This window comes from Dendropsophus ebraccatus, chromosome 14, assembly GCF_027789765.1.
Source record: "Dendropsophus ebraccatus isolate aDenEbr1 chromosome 14, aDenEbr1.pat, whole genome shotgun sequence".
NCBI classification, from domain to species: Eukaryota; Metazoa; Chordata; class Amphibia; order Anura; family Hylidae; genus Dendropsophus; species Dendropsophus ebraccatus.
This window is the reverse complement of record NC_091467.1, coordinates 32,850,896-32,864,781: the sequence shown is the minus strand read 5'-3', so window position 1 is coordinate 32,864,781 and position 13,886 is coordinate 32,850,896. Positions and strand designations below refer to the sequence as shown.

The window sequence follows — 13,886 nt, the reverse complement described above, 5'->3', positions numbered from 1 at the left end:
CAAACAAAAAAAACGTAATACTCATAGGGGGACAGGTATGAAAAGGCGTAAATGACGGACTTCATAAATGTCCCCCAAAGTCTTTCTAGTCCCTGAGATTGAATGTAAAAGACATGTCCTGAGAAGAAGGTCTCTAGGCAGTCCAAAATGGGGGTTGGGTTCTCTACAGAGAGCTGTATTACTTCAGCTTAGGAACTAGGGACATCAGTGGTGGCATCTTTATACATGTGACCTCAACAAACCTGGTTTCCCCTTTAAGTGGTTTTATTACCCCGAAAATGCCACTTTATGGTAGGTCAGGTGTTAAAACAATTACATATATCTAGACTGTACTGTAACGTGTGGTTCCAAAATTCTGGTAAAACTACAATTCCCAGTAAGCTCCGATAGCGTAGATCGTCATGGTATGCTGGGACTTTTAGTTTCACTGCAAGTAGGCAGCCATTAAACACAGACTATGGACCTAAAGCTTTGTTAATAAAATAAGCTATACTCTCATGTATTATGTTTTTTTATATGTCATTTTATTTTTTTTACATACAACTTTTAAAAATTTCAAGTGACTGTAGCGCCTTTTTTGGCATATTATGTTTCACAGTTAACCCCATGAAGCCTGACTCTGATGCTAAGCAACACTCATTTATAAAAAAAAATAAATAAAAAAATGCCTTGAGTGTTACAAAACTGAACGAAGTTGCACACTTGTGACTTTTTGTATGCATAAAGTTTAAAGTGAATCTGTCACCACCTAACAATCTACTGAACTGGCGGCACCGCTGGATAGTTATCAATAAAAGCACTAAAAAAAACACCTTTGTCGCCTTTGTTCCCCCCCCCACAAACCTATAGTTAGGCTTAGAATAGTGTCAAAGAGGCGGAGCCTATCATTCCCTAAACCCTAGCTCCACCTCACTGTACTGCATGCACAGTGCACACTGCTGATTATGCAAAGGTACCAGCATACAGCGTGGTAAGGCACATAGCAGGCAACAATAGGCTCCACCTCTTTGACACTATTCACAGACTATATATAGATTTTTTTTTTTAAAGAAAATAAAAAGACACAGACAACAAAGATATGTTCTAAATGCTTTTTGTGATAACTATCCTGTGGCGATCAGGAGGTGACAAAGTCACTTTAAGCACACTTGTGTATAAGATAATTACACATCCTGACCATGGGATCTTCTTCCAAGAAATATATTGTCCCCCCACTAACAGTTCAAACAGAGGTGTAAATGAGAAAACGTTTGGGTATATTCAGACAGGGAGGATATTCAATAGATTTTCCATGTTTCTGGTCCAAAATCTGCGGCAGAAAATTCACCCTAAATGGTACAGATGTGGTGTCAATCTGTTGAGGATTTACTGCTGTGGATACTGGTGCACAATATGTTAACAGAAACAGCAGGTTTGAATATTTCCCATAGAGCAGGAGATGCTGAAGAAGGAGGTTGTGTCCTTATCTTCATCCGCAGTACTGTTTTCCTAAAATCCTGTTTTGATAGTATGTTTGTCCGTTCGGTCTCCATGCCTATGTTGCCTACGTAATCTGTAACATATCTATTAGTTACCAGAAATGGCTCCTTACCCCAGAAAAAAAATTCTCAAGTCATGACCACTAGGTGTCTCACATCCCTGCAAACTGCTGTCCAGATGTTAAGGGAATTCGGTCTCCAGCCGTAGTGAGACCAGGACAGAAAAATAAAAGAAGCAGGCTTAGGCTGGGTTCACACTCCCCCCTACATGTCATTTATACATCTGTACTGTGCAAATCATCCCCAGCAGAGCGCCAGCCTATGTAGGCCAGTGTACTTTTTCCAGCACTAAGTCACTCTACAGCAGAGAGGAATATGTGCCGCCCTGTGATTGGTCAGAGAAGAGAAATGGAAGTGCCTGTGTGTGTACTACTGGCAAACAGTTTCACTATGTGTGTGGATGAAGCAGATACAAATCCTGTCTACACATTATAATATATACATAGGTTTGTTTTTTTATTATTACATCGAGTCCCTTACCTTACCAATTAAAACATAATAAATAAAAAAAATAAAGTATAAAACTAGCATATAGAGACCTAACAGCTCGGTGTGGGGTGAGTGAGAGGTCTTCAGTGGTATCTCCTTTACTCTGTACACCTACCCACTTCATCTACACACCTATTCTGCATATTGAAGAAGAGCGGTTGGGTTTCTGCCTATTCAATACGCAGGACATAGGTGTCATGTGATGCATTAATGGATCATTGTGGTATTAACTATGTTAGTCACGTATCCATAAAGTATGCAGTCAAAGCTACTCTTTATCAATGGTCTAATCCAACCGGTAACATGAGCTATAGAAAAATACGGTTACCAGTCGATCCATATAGATGTTTGTTCGAGGATAAATGTCACATTGTTTTATCCATAATAAATAAGGGTCACACCAAAAACACTGTATACATGTATCAGTTCTGACCTGACCGCCGTCCGTACAAACATCATGCCTATTAATCACTTCACCTATATAAAATGGCCAAGACCGGATCCAGTCCTCACACTGACAAAGACCTGCAGACCTCTCTCCACCTGAGACCACCACAGCCAGCAAGCAATGCCTTCAGGTACGTCCCCCTACATGGTTAGAAACATGACTTCTTTTCCAGAAACAGCGCCACACCTGTCCATGGGTTGTTTATGGTAGTGCAACTCAGCTCCACTAAAATAAATGGGACTAAGTTGCAACCTGGGGAAGGAGTATGTTTTTTTTTCAATGTCAAACTCCTTTAAGGGACATCATACATTGAAAAGTCTATATTATAAAAAAATAAAAAAAAATAATTATATATATATATATATATATATATATATATATATATATATATATATATGAATAAATAAAAATTGTGGATAAGATGGTTAGATGCAAAACAAGTGTATTAAGGAAAGAGTAAAATAACTGACGTCTGCAAAAGCAACGGCGTAATTGTTTAGTATCTCTTGGTACCCTATGTTGTTTATTGTCTCCCATTTCTAGGACTAGGCTCCTCTCTTGGACTGTTGCTTATTGTATGCCTTCAAAGCCCACCAGGGTTCAGTGCTTTCCCCCAGATACCTCTGGCCAGTCTCCTCAATAATGCTGTAATCCGGGCGCAGTACATTCACCAGGTGGTAGCAGATACATACAGAGACTATGTAAGTACAGTATAATTCTTAATGTAAAGATCTTAACATTGAATTGTGCCAGTATTTAATAAGGTAACACTCACTGGGTAAAAACATTACTACTTCTCTGCTAATCCTAACTTAAATCCTGTATTATACTCCAGAGCTGCACTCAGTATGCTGCTGGTGGGGGTAAACATGTACATACATTACTTATCCTGTACTAATCCTGAGTTATAGTCTTTATTATACTCCAGAGCTGCACTCACTATTCTGCTGGTGGGGTCACTGTGTACATACATTACTTATCCTGTACTGATCCTGAGTTACATCCTGTATTATACTCCAGAGCTGCACTCACTATTCTGCTGGTTGGGTCACCATGCGCATACATTACTTATCCTGTACTGTTCCTGAGTTCTATCCTATATTATGCTCCAGAGCTGCACTCACTATTCTGCTGGTGGGGTCGCTGTGTACATACATTACTTATCCAGTAGTGATCCAGAGTTACATCCCGTATTATACTCCAAAGCTGCACTTATTATTCTGCTGATGGGGGTCAACATGTACATACATTACTTATCCTGTACTGATCCTGAGTTACAGTCTTTATTATACTCCAGAGCTGCACTCACTATTCTGCTGGTGGGGTCCCTGTGTACATACATTAAATTACTTATCCTGTACTGATCCGGAGTTACATCCTGTATTATACTTCAGAGCTACATTTACTATTCTGCTTTTGGGGTCACTGTGTACATACATTACATTACTTATCCGGTACTGATCCTAAGTTACATCCTGTATTATACTCCAGAGCTGCATTCACTATTCTGCTCCTGGGGTCACTGTGTACATACATTACTAATCCTGAGTTACATCCTGTATTATACTCCAGAGCTGCATTCTGTTGGTGGTGTCATCGTCTACATATGTTACATATTCCAGGGAATTACAGGTTGGGGAACAAAGTTCTAGAGGCTGGTGAGGGTCTTGATGCTTAGTACACTTCAGACCAGATAGGTATAAGACGACTGTACCTTCAGTTATTTTCTTTGAAGAAAATTTGCACCATAAAACGACTACAAGAAGCTGTCCTGCGCCCTCTCCTCTGAAGACAAACGCTATACAATGACACGCATTACATTCTGCAGTCTGGTTGAATGGTGTACCACTCTCTTCCAGGAACGAACGTTCATCCGTGAAGACAAGAGATATTCTAATAAGAACTCCTATGCAATGTTCTGCTACTCAGAAACCATCCCAGCCCCGACTGACAAGGACAACACCCACCAGAAATCAGTAAGCAGCTTCCTCCGCCATATTTATGTAACCAATATCAACGTTGTATAGTCTACACTAACTCCATAATCCCACAGCTAACATGTTTCCATCCCCTTATTACAGGATACGGACCTCCTGCGATTCTCCCTCACCCTCATTCAGTCTTGGATGACACCAGTGCAGTCTCTGAATAGACTGCTTACCAACCAAGTGTTCGGGAGTGCGGTCTACGAAAAACTGAGAGACCTCGAAGAAGGATTATTGGCTCTTATGAGGGTAAGCGGAAACTTTCAGTATGACTGGGGAGCGCCCTAGTGGTCAGCAAGCCCTACTGCACCATATACAGCACAGCCTGTAAACCAATATTCAACAAACTAATGCCCTGCAGCTGTTGCAAAACTACAACTCCCAGCATGCCCTGACAGCTGAAGCTGTCAGGGCATGCTGGGAGTTGTAGTTTTGCAACAGCTGCAGGATCTCAGTTTGAAGAACATTGGACCATTTTATTTTTCTTTAGGAACTGGATGATGGAAATGCCCGTAATTACGGCCTACTGACCTTCACCTATGACAAGTTTGACCCCCATCCTGACTCCGATGATGATGCTCGGGTTAAGAACTACGGACTCCTGTCCTGCTTCAAGAAAGACATGCACAAGGTGGAGACTTACCTGAAAGTGATGAAGTGCCGGAGGTTCGTGGAGAGCAACTGCATGGTGTAAAAAATATAAGACAAACTGCGTACCAAAGATGGCTGCCCTCCTGGAAGCCGCCCAGAAACCTGCTGCATTTTATCATCAGATGTTTGGGGGGGAAATCAGAATTTATGTGATGTTAAGTATAAAAACTTCCTGACCAAAGTGTATAATATATATATATATATATATATATATATATATATATATATATATATATATATCTGATGTGTTCTGCCTGGTCCCATTGAGGCCTTTGTACATTGTGAAATAATAAAGGAATAAGATGCAGAACTTGTGAATTTCTGTGCGGCAGATCTATAGTAATAGGCATACACACATAGCTAAAATCCGCAATCCCAAGACATTTCACCATGTGATGACAAGGCAAAGCATCATGGGATCTGTAGTCCCATTTTAAAAAGGTCACTTAGAAATAAAGTTAAGAATTTTTAATTTTATAAACAAAAACACAATATATATACAAAATAATACATGTCACAAAACAATGTACAAAAATAGTGCAAATAAAAAAACAAAAACAAAAACATTCCTATAAATCTACCAAAGTGTCTTCATGTAAGGTGAAGTCTGCCCAGTCCTCCTCATCCTCTCCCCCTTCTCCGGAATCCTTCGGAGCCCAAGTGAAGTCATTTACCTGCGGCACAGATCATATACAACAAACTAAGGAGAAAAGCTGGAAACAACACAAAAGGAACCTACAGTATTCTATACATAAAAGAGAACATTCAAGGTGTCTGTTGTACAGTGTAGAGATGCTGCACAATAGATGACAAGAAGAATGTATGTTTTTACATGGGACTGCAGGAAAAACATATGTTATTACCAACAGCTGGAAGGACTTAAACAATACATGGTGGGGCATTCTTTCCTACCTGAATAAGTCCTTGTAGTTCTTCCTCTGTGAGGCAGTCCACGTCCTCCTCTCCAGACACATATTCAACAGCAACTTTACCATTGTCTGTATAGAAGGAAGACATAATAACCAGGTCATTGCAGAGAGATTACAGTATCCTTCTTCCCGGCATCAGTAACCTAAGCAGATTTCTGCCTTGTCTTAAAGTTACTATAAGAAATGTTAAGGGTATGTGAGGCCTTGCTGCAATATATAGTGCACACCAGTACAGGGCATTTCTAAGGCTTTCATAGTATTGCATAGTACCCTAATCTAGGACTACCTGATGGAAGACTACGATCAACCCACCTATGATTGGGGATGTAGTTTTGCAACATCTGGGGATCCACAGGTTGGGGGACACTGCTAATATAAAGGACTGGCGTGACAATGCCATATTCCAAGCTGTGGCTCTCCAGCTGTTGCATAACTACAACCCTCATGTCCTGAATGCCGTAACCAAGGATATGAAACTTTCAGCCCTCCAGCTGTTACAAAACTACAATTACCATCATGCAATTCCCTTTAAACTGTCTATGTTGCCTGGAAAAAAACATCAGTGACCATATCAGTGCTTCTACATGGCCAAGATACCCTTATATGATTACCTTAGGATAGATGTTTATCCTAGGCAGCTTTACATTCACTTTGTGCTGATTTACCAGCCACATCTGCTGCAAGTTTGTTCCCATCATCTACTACTCTTTCAGTAAAGTCATATTTTCTCATGCTGCCTCTCAGGCACTGTGATTGGATGCCTCTAATCTGACAGTGATAGTGATATGCCATCAATGTCTCTAATGAGAAAACCCTAATATTACACAACATTCTAGAACACACAAGGTGCAATACCCATTACCGAAAACCACCAAGAGGATCTTCTGAAAAGCATTAGATAGAGCCTTCTGTACAGCATACTTCTGTATTCTCCCTGACTTTGATATATATTCCAGTGGATCTGGAGGGGGGGGGGGGGAACACACAAGAAAAGACGTATTTAATACAAATACTTGAAAGGTGTATTCCAATACCAGATTCTAATGGTGCGTTTACACAGAGAGATTTATCTGACAGATTTTGGAAGCCAAAGCCAAAAATGGATCTGAAAAGAGGTGAAATTTCAATCTTTTCTTTATGACCTATTCTGTTTATAGTCTGTTCCTGGCTTTGGCTTTAAAAATCTGTCAGATAAATCTCTCTGTGTACCATAAAAGTGAGTCAAGATGCTTTAAATATTGAAGAAACCATACTTACCTGCCTGGATCCCCTGCAGCTGCCAATCCAATGTCTCCAGGTCCTTACAGCTGACCACTTCTTTATAGTTCCCGTGCCATGCTGTGCCTGCAGCAACTATCTGCTCAATCAGTGATTGTAAGCAGTTCCTGCAAGGACAACACGTCACAGGAATCAGGAAGTAGCTGTGAGCTGTGAAGACCGGGAGCTGTAAGTATGTTTTTTTTTTTTCACTTTTAGAGCACCCAGACTCCCTTTTAGAAAAATTTTCGGAGGCTGGAAAACCTCTTAAAGGGATACTCTGGCAGAAATCTATTTCTTTCAAATCAACTGGTTTCAGAAAGTTATACAGATTTGTAATTTACTTCTATTTAAAAATCTTGTGTCTTCTAGTAGTTATCAGCTGCTGTATGTCCTGCAGGAAATGGTGTTTTCTTTTCAGTCTGACACAGTGCTCTCTGCTGCTACCCCTGTCCATGTCAGGAACTGTCCAGAGCAGCAGCAAATCCCCATAAAAAACCTTTTCTGCTCTGGACAGTTCCTGTCTCAGACAGGGGTGGCAGCAGAGAGCACTGTGGCAGACTGAAAAGAGAACAACACTTCCTGCAGCACATACAGCAGCAGATAAGTACTGGAAGACACAAGGTTTTTAACCCCTAGGCGACCCTTGGTGTACCTGTACGTCCAGGGCCCCCTACGGGTGTTCAGAGCGGGGCCACGCAGCGGCCGGACTCTGAACCGCCGTGGTCCCAGGTGCCGCATGTAGCCCGGGACCGCGGCTATTAGCGGGCACGGTCCGATCGCCGTGCTTGCTAATTTAGTATTTGGATGCAGCTGTCAAAGTTGAAAGCTGCATTCGATTACCTTATGCAGCCCTTCCCTGGTGTCTAGTGGGGTGGATCGCTCCTCCAGGACGTTGTCCCGGAGAAGCGATCCACACGTCCGGCTCAGGCCAGGGTCTGCACCGTAATGGCGCTGATCTTGCGCAGCAGCCGGAAGCAATCGAGTGCCTATCTCATTGATCTATGCTGTATTGCTATACAGCAAAGATCTCAATGAGAGATCAGTGTGCATATACTAGAAAAAAATAAGGGCTCATGTGGGTTTCTAGATGAAAAAAATGCAAGTGGTATGGCCTTTTAAGCACAAGGAGGAAAAAACGAAAACGCAAAAATTGAAATTGCCCCGGTCCTCTAGGGGTTAAATAGAAGTAAATTACAAATCTATATAAAACTTTTTGAAACCAGTTGGGTTGAAAGAAAAAGTGCCTCTTTAAGAAGATATGTCTATGGAAGACACATATAAAAGGAAAGAGCAAGACTTTTCGTTTGTTAAATCAAGGTTTAGAAAAACATGGCTGCTTTAATTCCAGAAACAGCATCACTTGTGTTCTCAGTTTGGATGTGGTATTGCAGATACACAGCCTGAGGACAGGGGTAGTGTTGTTTTTGTAAGAAACCAGCCATATTTTCCTAAACCTGAACAGCCCCATTAAATCCTGGTGTTGTATTTACACTTTTAAAACCAGAGTATGTGAGAATTCTTATCATTTTGCTTCTACAACTGTAAAGTAAATTTGTGCATATCCATGGTAACAGACAACAAACAAGCCTCTGTGCAGTCTGATCCTACCGTCATAAACTCTTCCATTTGTTCCCTATGTGTTCCTTAAAGGGATTGGCCAATGTATTGTAAAATAGTTTAGTTTACAGTATTAGGCTATGTTCACACAACGTATGAGAACGGCCGTTCCGGCCGGATCATCTCGGCCGGTACTTAAGTACCAGCCGGATGATCTTTCCAGCCGCAGAGCTCTGATGCGGGTGCATCAGCGTGCGCCCGCATCAGAGCTTACCATAGCACACAGTGAAGCAAGCGACCAGAGCCACTCGCTTCACTGTGTGAACTGACAGGTCTTTCTGCGGCCGGAATTCACTGAATTAAGGCCGCAGATAACTGACATGTTAGTTATTTGCGGGGGCCGCACAGATCCCTGCCAGAGCGTATACGATGTGTGTACACACTCCAGCGAGGATCCCATTGCTTAATAGGCTGTGTTCCGCTGCACAAAAACTACGGCCGTTGTTGCCATTGGCAACAACGGCCGTGGTTTTACGTAGTGTGAACATAGCCTTAGTAAGTATACTTATTGCACTTACGGACAGTAGCTCCCTGTGTACCTCATACAGCTAAAATCAGACTCCCCTTCTCCAGGCTGGGCTTCCCTGCTCTGTGGCGAATCTGTCCATAAGATGGCTGACATGGAGGAGCATGTGACCATAACACCTCCCCCTCCCCCCCCCCCCCAGTGTCCACCACTGAGACTGTATTTGCCAATAGAGAACACTGGGGGCAGGGCACGGTCACATGCTCCTCCATGTCAGCCATCTTATGGACAGACTCACCACAGAGCAGGGCAGTAGAGTCTAGAGGAGGAGAGTCTGATTTTAGTTTTATGAGGTACATAGGGAGCTGCTGTCATGTGTATAGAGAGTAAATAAATGCCACCGTTGTGAATGAAAACCGCTGAGCACCATGTGCCACTGATGTGAGGGAAGAATGCTGGCTACAAAGGTGCACGAGATTGGACCGGCACCTGCCAGACATGTGTCTAACACAACAGACCATCAATCCCTACTGTGTACGAGGCTCTGAAGCAGGTGGATGGTCACTGCACCTCAGAAACATTAGAAACACAAATGCCCACTGCTAGAAGAACACAAGCTGGTGGTGGCAGCATTATGGTCTGGGGAACAAATTTATGGCCATTCATCCATAAAGAGGCACTCTTGGATGATTTTTGTATGTATCCATCCTTACAGATCATGCACCCATACGTGCTGATGGTCTTCCCTGATCTTCCAGCAAGAAGATACAACATATCACACAGCTAGAAATGTCCGACATCGGTTGGAAGAACATGACCAAGACTACCCTACCCACTTAATTTCCCAGACTTAAAGTGAATCTAGGGTTATGCCGCCTTAAATGAGGACAGCATAAACTAGTCACAGAAATGCTGAACAGACTGGTGTATTACTTACATCATTTTGTTCAGTTGAATAGAATTCTTGAAACACTAATTGACAGTTGACTGCCTATACACAGCATGGATAGATAACTGCCAATCAGCAGCTGGTGGGCGGAGTTTTCTGCTTCTCATGAATATCCAGGACTACTGGGGTCATGCACATAATGGAGAGGACTACTTATTGTGCATGTTATTCAGAAGGATATCTCTGTATTAGCTGCACAGAACAATGTAAGTGATACATCATTCTGTTCAGCTTCTCTGTCACTACTTTATGCTACCCTGATATAGGACAGCAGAAACCTACTGACAGAGTCTCTTTAATTCCAAGTATCTGTGGTGTAAAAAAAAATGGTGTAATTTGCCCATTGCAACCAATCACAGCTCAGCTTTTACTTTACCAGAACTCCTCAATGTGTGAAAGCTGAGCTGTGATTGGTTATGGGCAAAGCCAGACTGTTGGGGTTTCAGACCCACTGATTATTTAGGGCTAGGGGTGCCAGGGGTGTGGCACATTATTGTACAGGTGGGAGAACCACTTCAATGTTGTTGCAATGAGAAATAACATCATAAAGGGTTTTTACAATGACCTACAACGCTTCTAACAATGGATAGTCACCATTCCGCTTCTCAAGACGCTCCTCTGCCACTCCGACGCCTCGGCTGCACACTCCGTGATGGGGAAGGGCCACCTCCACAACACACAAGTATCTTAGATTCCCCTGTTTTTGTGGATCCGATTCCATCTCTGGGTCATCATCCAAACCAGTTATATTCTGCAGCTGAAGAGGGAATATACTACGTCACTTATGAGCCTCCACTGATCCTTAGCCCTATGGGTGTATATAGTGACAGCGTGCATGCTCAGACACCACTCCACCCAGTCTGTATGGGTCTTCCAATAAAAGCCAATTTCAACGCTCGGTTACCTTCGGGAGTCCCATAGAAGGTCAGCGAAACGGAAGCCAAACATGCACTCTGCCACTTCAGGGGTGCAATGTTTCTAGAAGAAAGCGGCCATGATTTACTTAAAACCTGTACAATTGTTAGGATTGTTCAGAGAAAGTCTTATGATTAAGTCTCTGATACCGCTCTTAGACCCAGATCTTCAGCAGGGAAGCACATAAAGACCGGATCTACTTTACACCCGGGAGAAAATAATTATACACTACACGGAGAAGCCCCAGAGAAAATAATTATACTCTACACGTAACAAAACCGTAAGTTTTAATAACTTTAACTGTAAGTAACAATAACCTATGTATAAAGGCTACAGTATATAGCTCCTCATTATACTGATGCAGGGCAGCCATTACTCACTGCTATGATCCTCTTGCACCAGCCATTAAACCCCAGGTAGTAGTTAGCCAGCTCCTGGCACCTGTAGCCGTACAGCTCCATAGACTTGTAATGGAATCCTTTCTGCTTGACGCATATCTTTACCTAGAAAATGAAAAAGCAGACTCATCCGCAAGCGACATTATACAGCATAACATTCAACTCCTTCCTATAATACAGTACAGTGAGTAACATCATGTTCACCATCCAACATTTTACATACAGGATTAAACTATAAATAAGTTCAGTCACCTAATTCCTGAGTTACATCCTGTGTTATACTTCAGAGCTTCACTCATTATTCTGCTGATGAAGACCCTGTGTACATACATTATTTATCCTGCACTGATCCTGAATTACATTGTATATTAGGCTATGTTTACACAACAACTTTTGTATTAAGCACGGCCGTTGTTGCCAATTTGCAACAACGGCTGTGATTAAATCAAAAGTTACATTGCACTGCCGGAGTGTATACACATAGTATACGCTCCGGCCGGGAACCCTAGTGGCCGCACGAAAAACTGACATGTCAGTTTAGTGCGACCGCAATTCATTGAATAGTGGCTGCACAAGCCTGACAGGTCACACAATGGAGCGTGTGGCTCCGGTCACACTTACCATTGTGTGCTATGGTGAATTGGAATACAGGCGCACACGGATGCACCTGCATCCAAATTCAGCACGAATGAAGACCATCCAGCCGTCACTGCAGTACCGGAAGGAATGATATTCACTGACACAGGCCGGGTCACAGAAGTGTGAACCCGGCCTCATACTCCACAGCTGCACTCACTATTCTGCTGGTGGGGTCACTGTGTATATACACATTACAATTCCAAATTGGTATAACATAAGTAAAGTGATGTTATTTAGAAAGTTAAGTAGATGTTTGTAGATGATATCTGTAGGTTTAGATGCCATTTATAGGGTATATTGTGCACAACTTTGAGGGGGAAGGGGGTTTATATTCCTGTGTCTTTCCTAGAAATCGGTCAACTACAGATTGCTGCACATGGCAAGCTATGGTAAACTACATACTGTTGGTCTATTTGACACACTATGTATAACCACAGACCACCCCCAAACCCCTAGATCTGCAGTTACCTTCACAGGAGTGTCCTGGAAGAGGTTCTTCTTGTCGCACGCAGCCTGCGCTCTTTTGGCACTCTGAGAGGAGTAGTACTTGAGGACGGCATAGTAACCAGGCTCTGCCACGCTGGCATTCGGGAGAAGCTTCAGGGAGTAGAGAGGTCCAAACTGAGAAAATACTTTCTCCAAAGAGCACTATAAAAAGAGACGCATGAGTAAGAACAGGTCACCCTCATGAACACACCAACATCCACCACCCACAATTCATTGCTGCTTGTGTGCTGGGAGAAGCACGTGGCTGTGCGCTTCACTGCAGGAGATGAGCTCTATAGACTTACTATAGAATTTCCTACAGCAAGCCGGGAGAGAAGCACTTAGCCAAGGAATTGTTAGGGTTCTGAACACCAGGACCACAATTGATCAAAACTTTGGCTGTCTCTATGACATTTCAAAAGTTTTTGAAACTTTTGGAGAAAGTTTGGAAAAAATAGAGAAATGTAAACTACTGTATATAGCTGTCCTTCTCTAATAACACCAGTAGGTGGCAGCAAGGTACAACATAAACCACAATGGTGTGTCTGTAATGGCTGCAATTTCCTTGTATCCTCGCTACATATATTGCGCATGCGCAAGACTCACATAGATTTCTCCCTCGGGCAGCTGCGCGTTGATATTCCAAACAAAAACGATTTTATTATTTTCCGTAGGGATCGTGAAGGTTACAATCTCGGGATCCATCACCCGGAAACGCCAGACTCACACTAGCCGCGAAAACCTTAGACCCGCCCACTTCCACTTTTTGACGAATCAGAGAGCTTCCAGATGTCATGTGATCGCTCTAAGCGTTGCTTCGCCGATGACGTCTTAACTTTAGCGGCCATTTTTCTTTTGGGCATGCCTTCTGTGTATAAGTGTAGGGTTGTTTCCTTGTTCTTCATTTCTGGGTGGATTTGGACAAGATTTGGTGGCAATGACCTCAGATTTCTCAGTATTTAATAAAATTCCTGTCTGCACATGACAGTCTTATAATGAGCTCCATGGAGGTCTGCATTGTTGTGGCTGCAGGATTAGCCCTGTATCCTTACTGTTGAATAGAAGTGTGAACACAGCCTTATCCATAAACTTCTGTAGGTGTGATCTCCAGAAATC

The 13,886-nt window shown here is 42.5% G+C and overlaps 2 protein-coding genes across 4 annotated transcripts; one reads left to right on the top strand and one right to left on the bottom strand.

The window, feature by feature from the left end:
• Positions 1–4,276: 4,276 nt before the first annotated feature.
• Positions 4,277–5,277, top strand: LOC138772451 (somatotropin-like). Its single transcript, XM_069952847.1, has 3 exons — positions 4,277–4,451; positions 4,557–4,709; positions 4,951–5,277. Exons 1-3 carry the CDS (start codon positions 4,281–4,283, stop codon positions 5,152–5,154), a joined length of 528 nt encoding a protein of 175 aa, XP_069808948.1. The 5' UTR covers positions 4,277–4,280; the 3' UTR covers positions 5,155–5,277.
• A 287-nt stretch (positions 5,278–5,564) lies between these two features.
• On the bottom strand, positions 5,565–13,510 carry RDM1 (RAD52 motif containing 1). 3 transcript variants are annotated; one of them, XM_069952719.1, is made up of 7 exons: positions 13,377–13,510; positions 12,753–12,932; positions 11,628–11,750; positions 10,927–11,089; positions 6,903–7,001; positions 6,024–6,109; positions 5,565–5,785 (listed from the first exon to the last, which is right to left on the bottom strand). In XM_069952719.1, exons 1-7 carry the CDS (start codon positions 13,473–13,475, stop codon positions 5,681–5,683), a joined length of 855 nt encoding a protein of 284 aa, XP_069808820.1. In that variant the 5' UTR covers positions 13,476–13,510; the 3' UTR covers positions 5,565–5,680. The 3 variants fall into 3 exon arrangements, with proteins under 3 accessions (XP_069808820.1, XP_069808822.1, XP_069808823.1); XM_069952721.1 differs by lacking the exon at positions 6,903–7,001; XM_069952722.1 differs by lacking the exon at positions 10,927–11,089 and having other exon boundaries at positions 6,896–7,001.
• Between the last annotated feature and the right edge of the window lie 376 nt (positions 13,511–13,886).

Bases quoted from the DNA above. Each gene is read 5' to 3' on its own strand.
- LOC138772451 (XM_069952847.1), top strand. From the start codon at position 4,281: ATGACACGCATTACATTCTGCAGTCTGGTTGAATGGTGTACCACTCTC. The intron at 4,452-4,556 runs GTAAGCAGCTTC...CCCTTATTACAG, and splicing joins ACAACACCCACCAGAAATCA to GATACGGACCTCCTGCGATT. The intron at 4,710-4,950 runs GTAAGCGGAAAC...ATTTTTCTTTAG, and splicing joins GATTATTGGCTCTTATGAGG to GAACTGGATGATGGAAATGC.
- RDM1 (XM_069952719.1), bottom strand. From the start codon at position 13,475: ATGGATCCCGAGATTGTAACCTTCACGATCCCTACGGAAAATAATAAA. The intron at 7,002-10,926 runs GTGACTATCCAT...CCCCCCCTCCAG, and splicing joins GCGTCTTGAGAAGCGGAATG to ATCCACTGGAATATATATCA. The intron at 5,786-6,023 runs GTAGGAAAGAAT...TCTGTGCCGCAG, and splicing joins AACTACAAGGACTTATTCAG to GTAAATGACTTCACTTGGGC.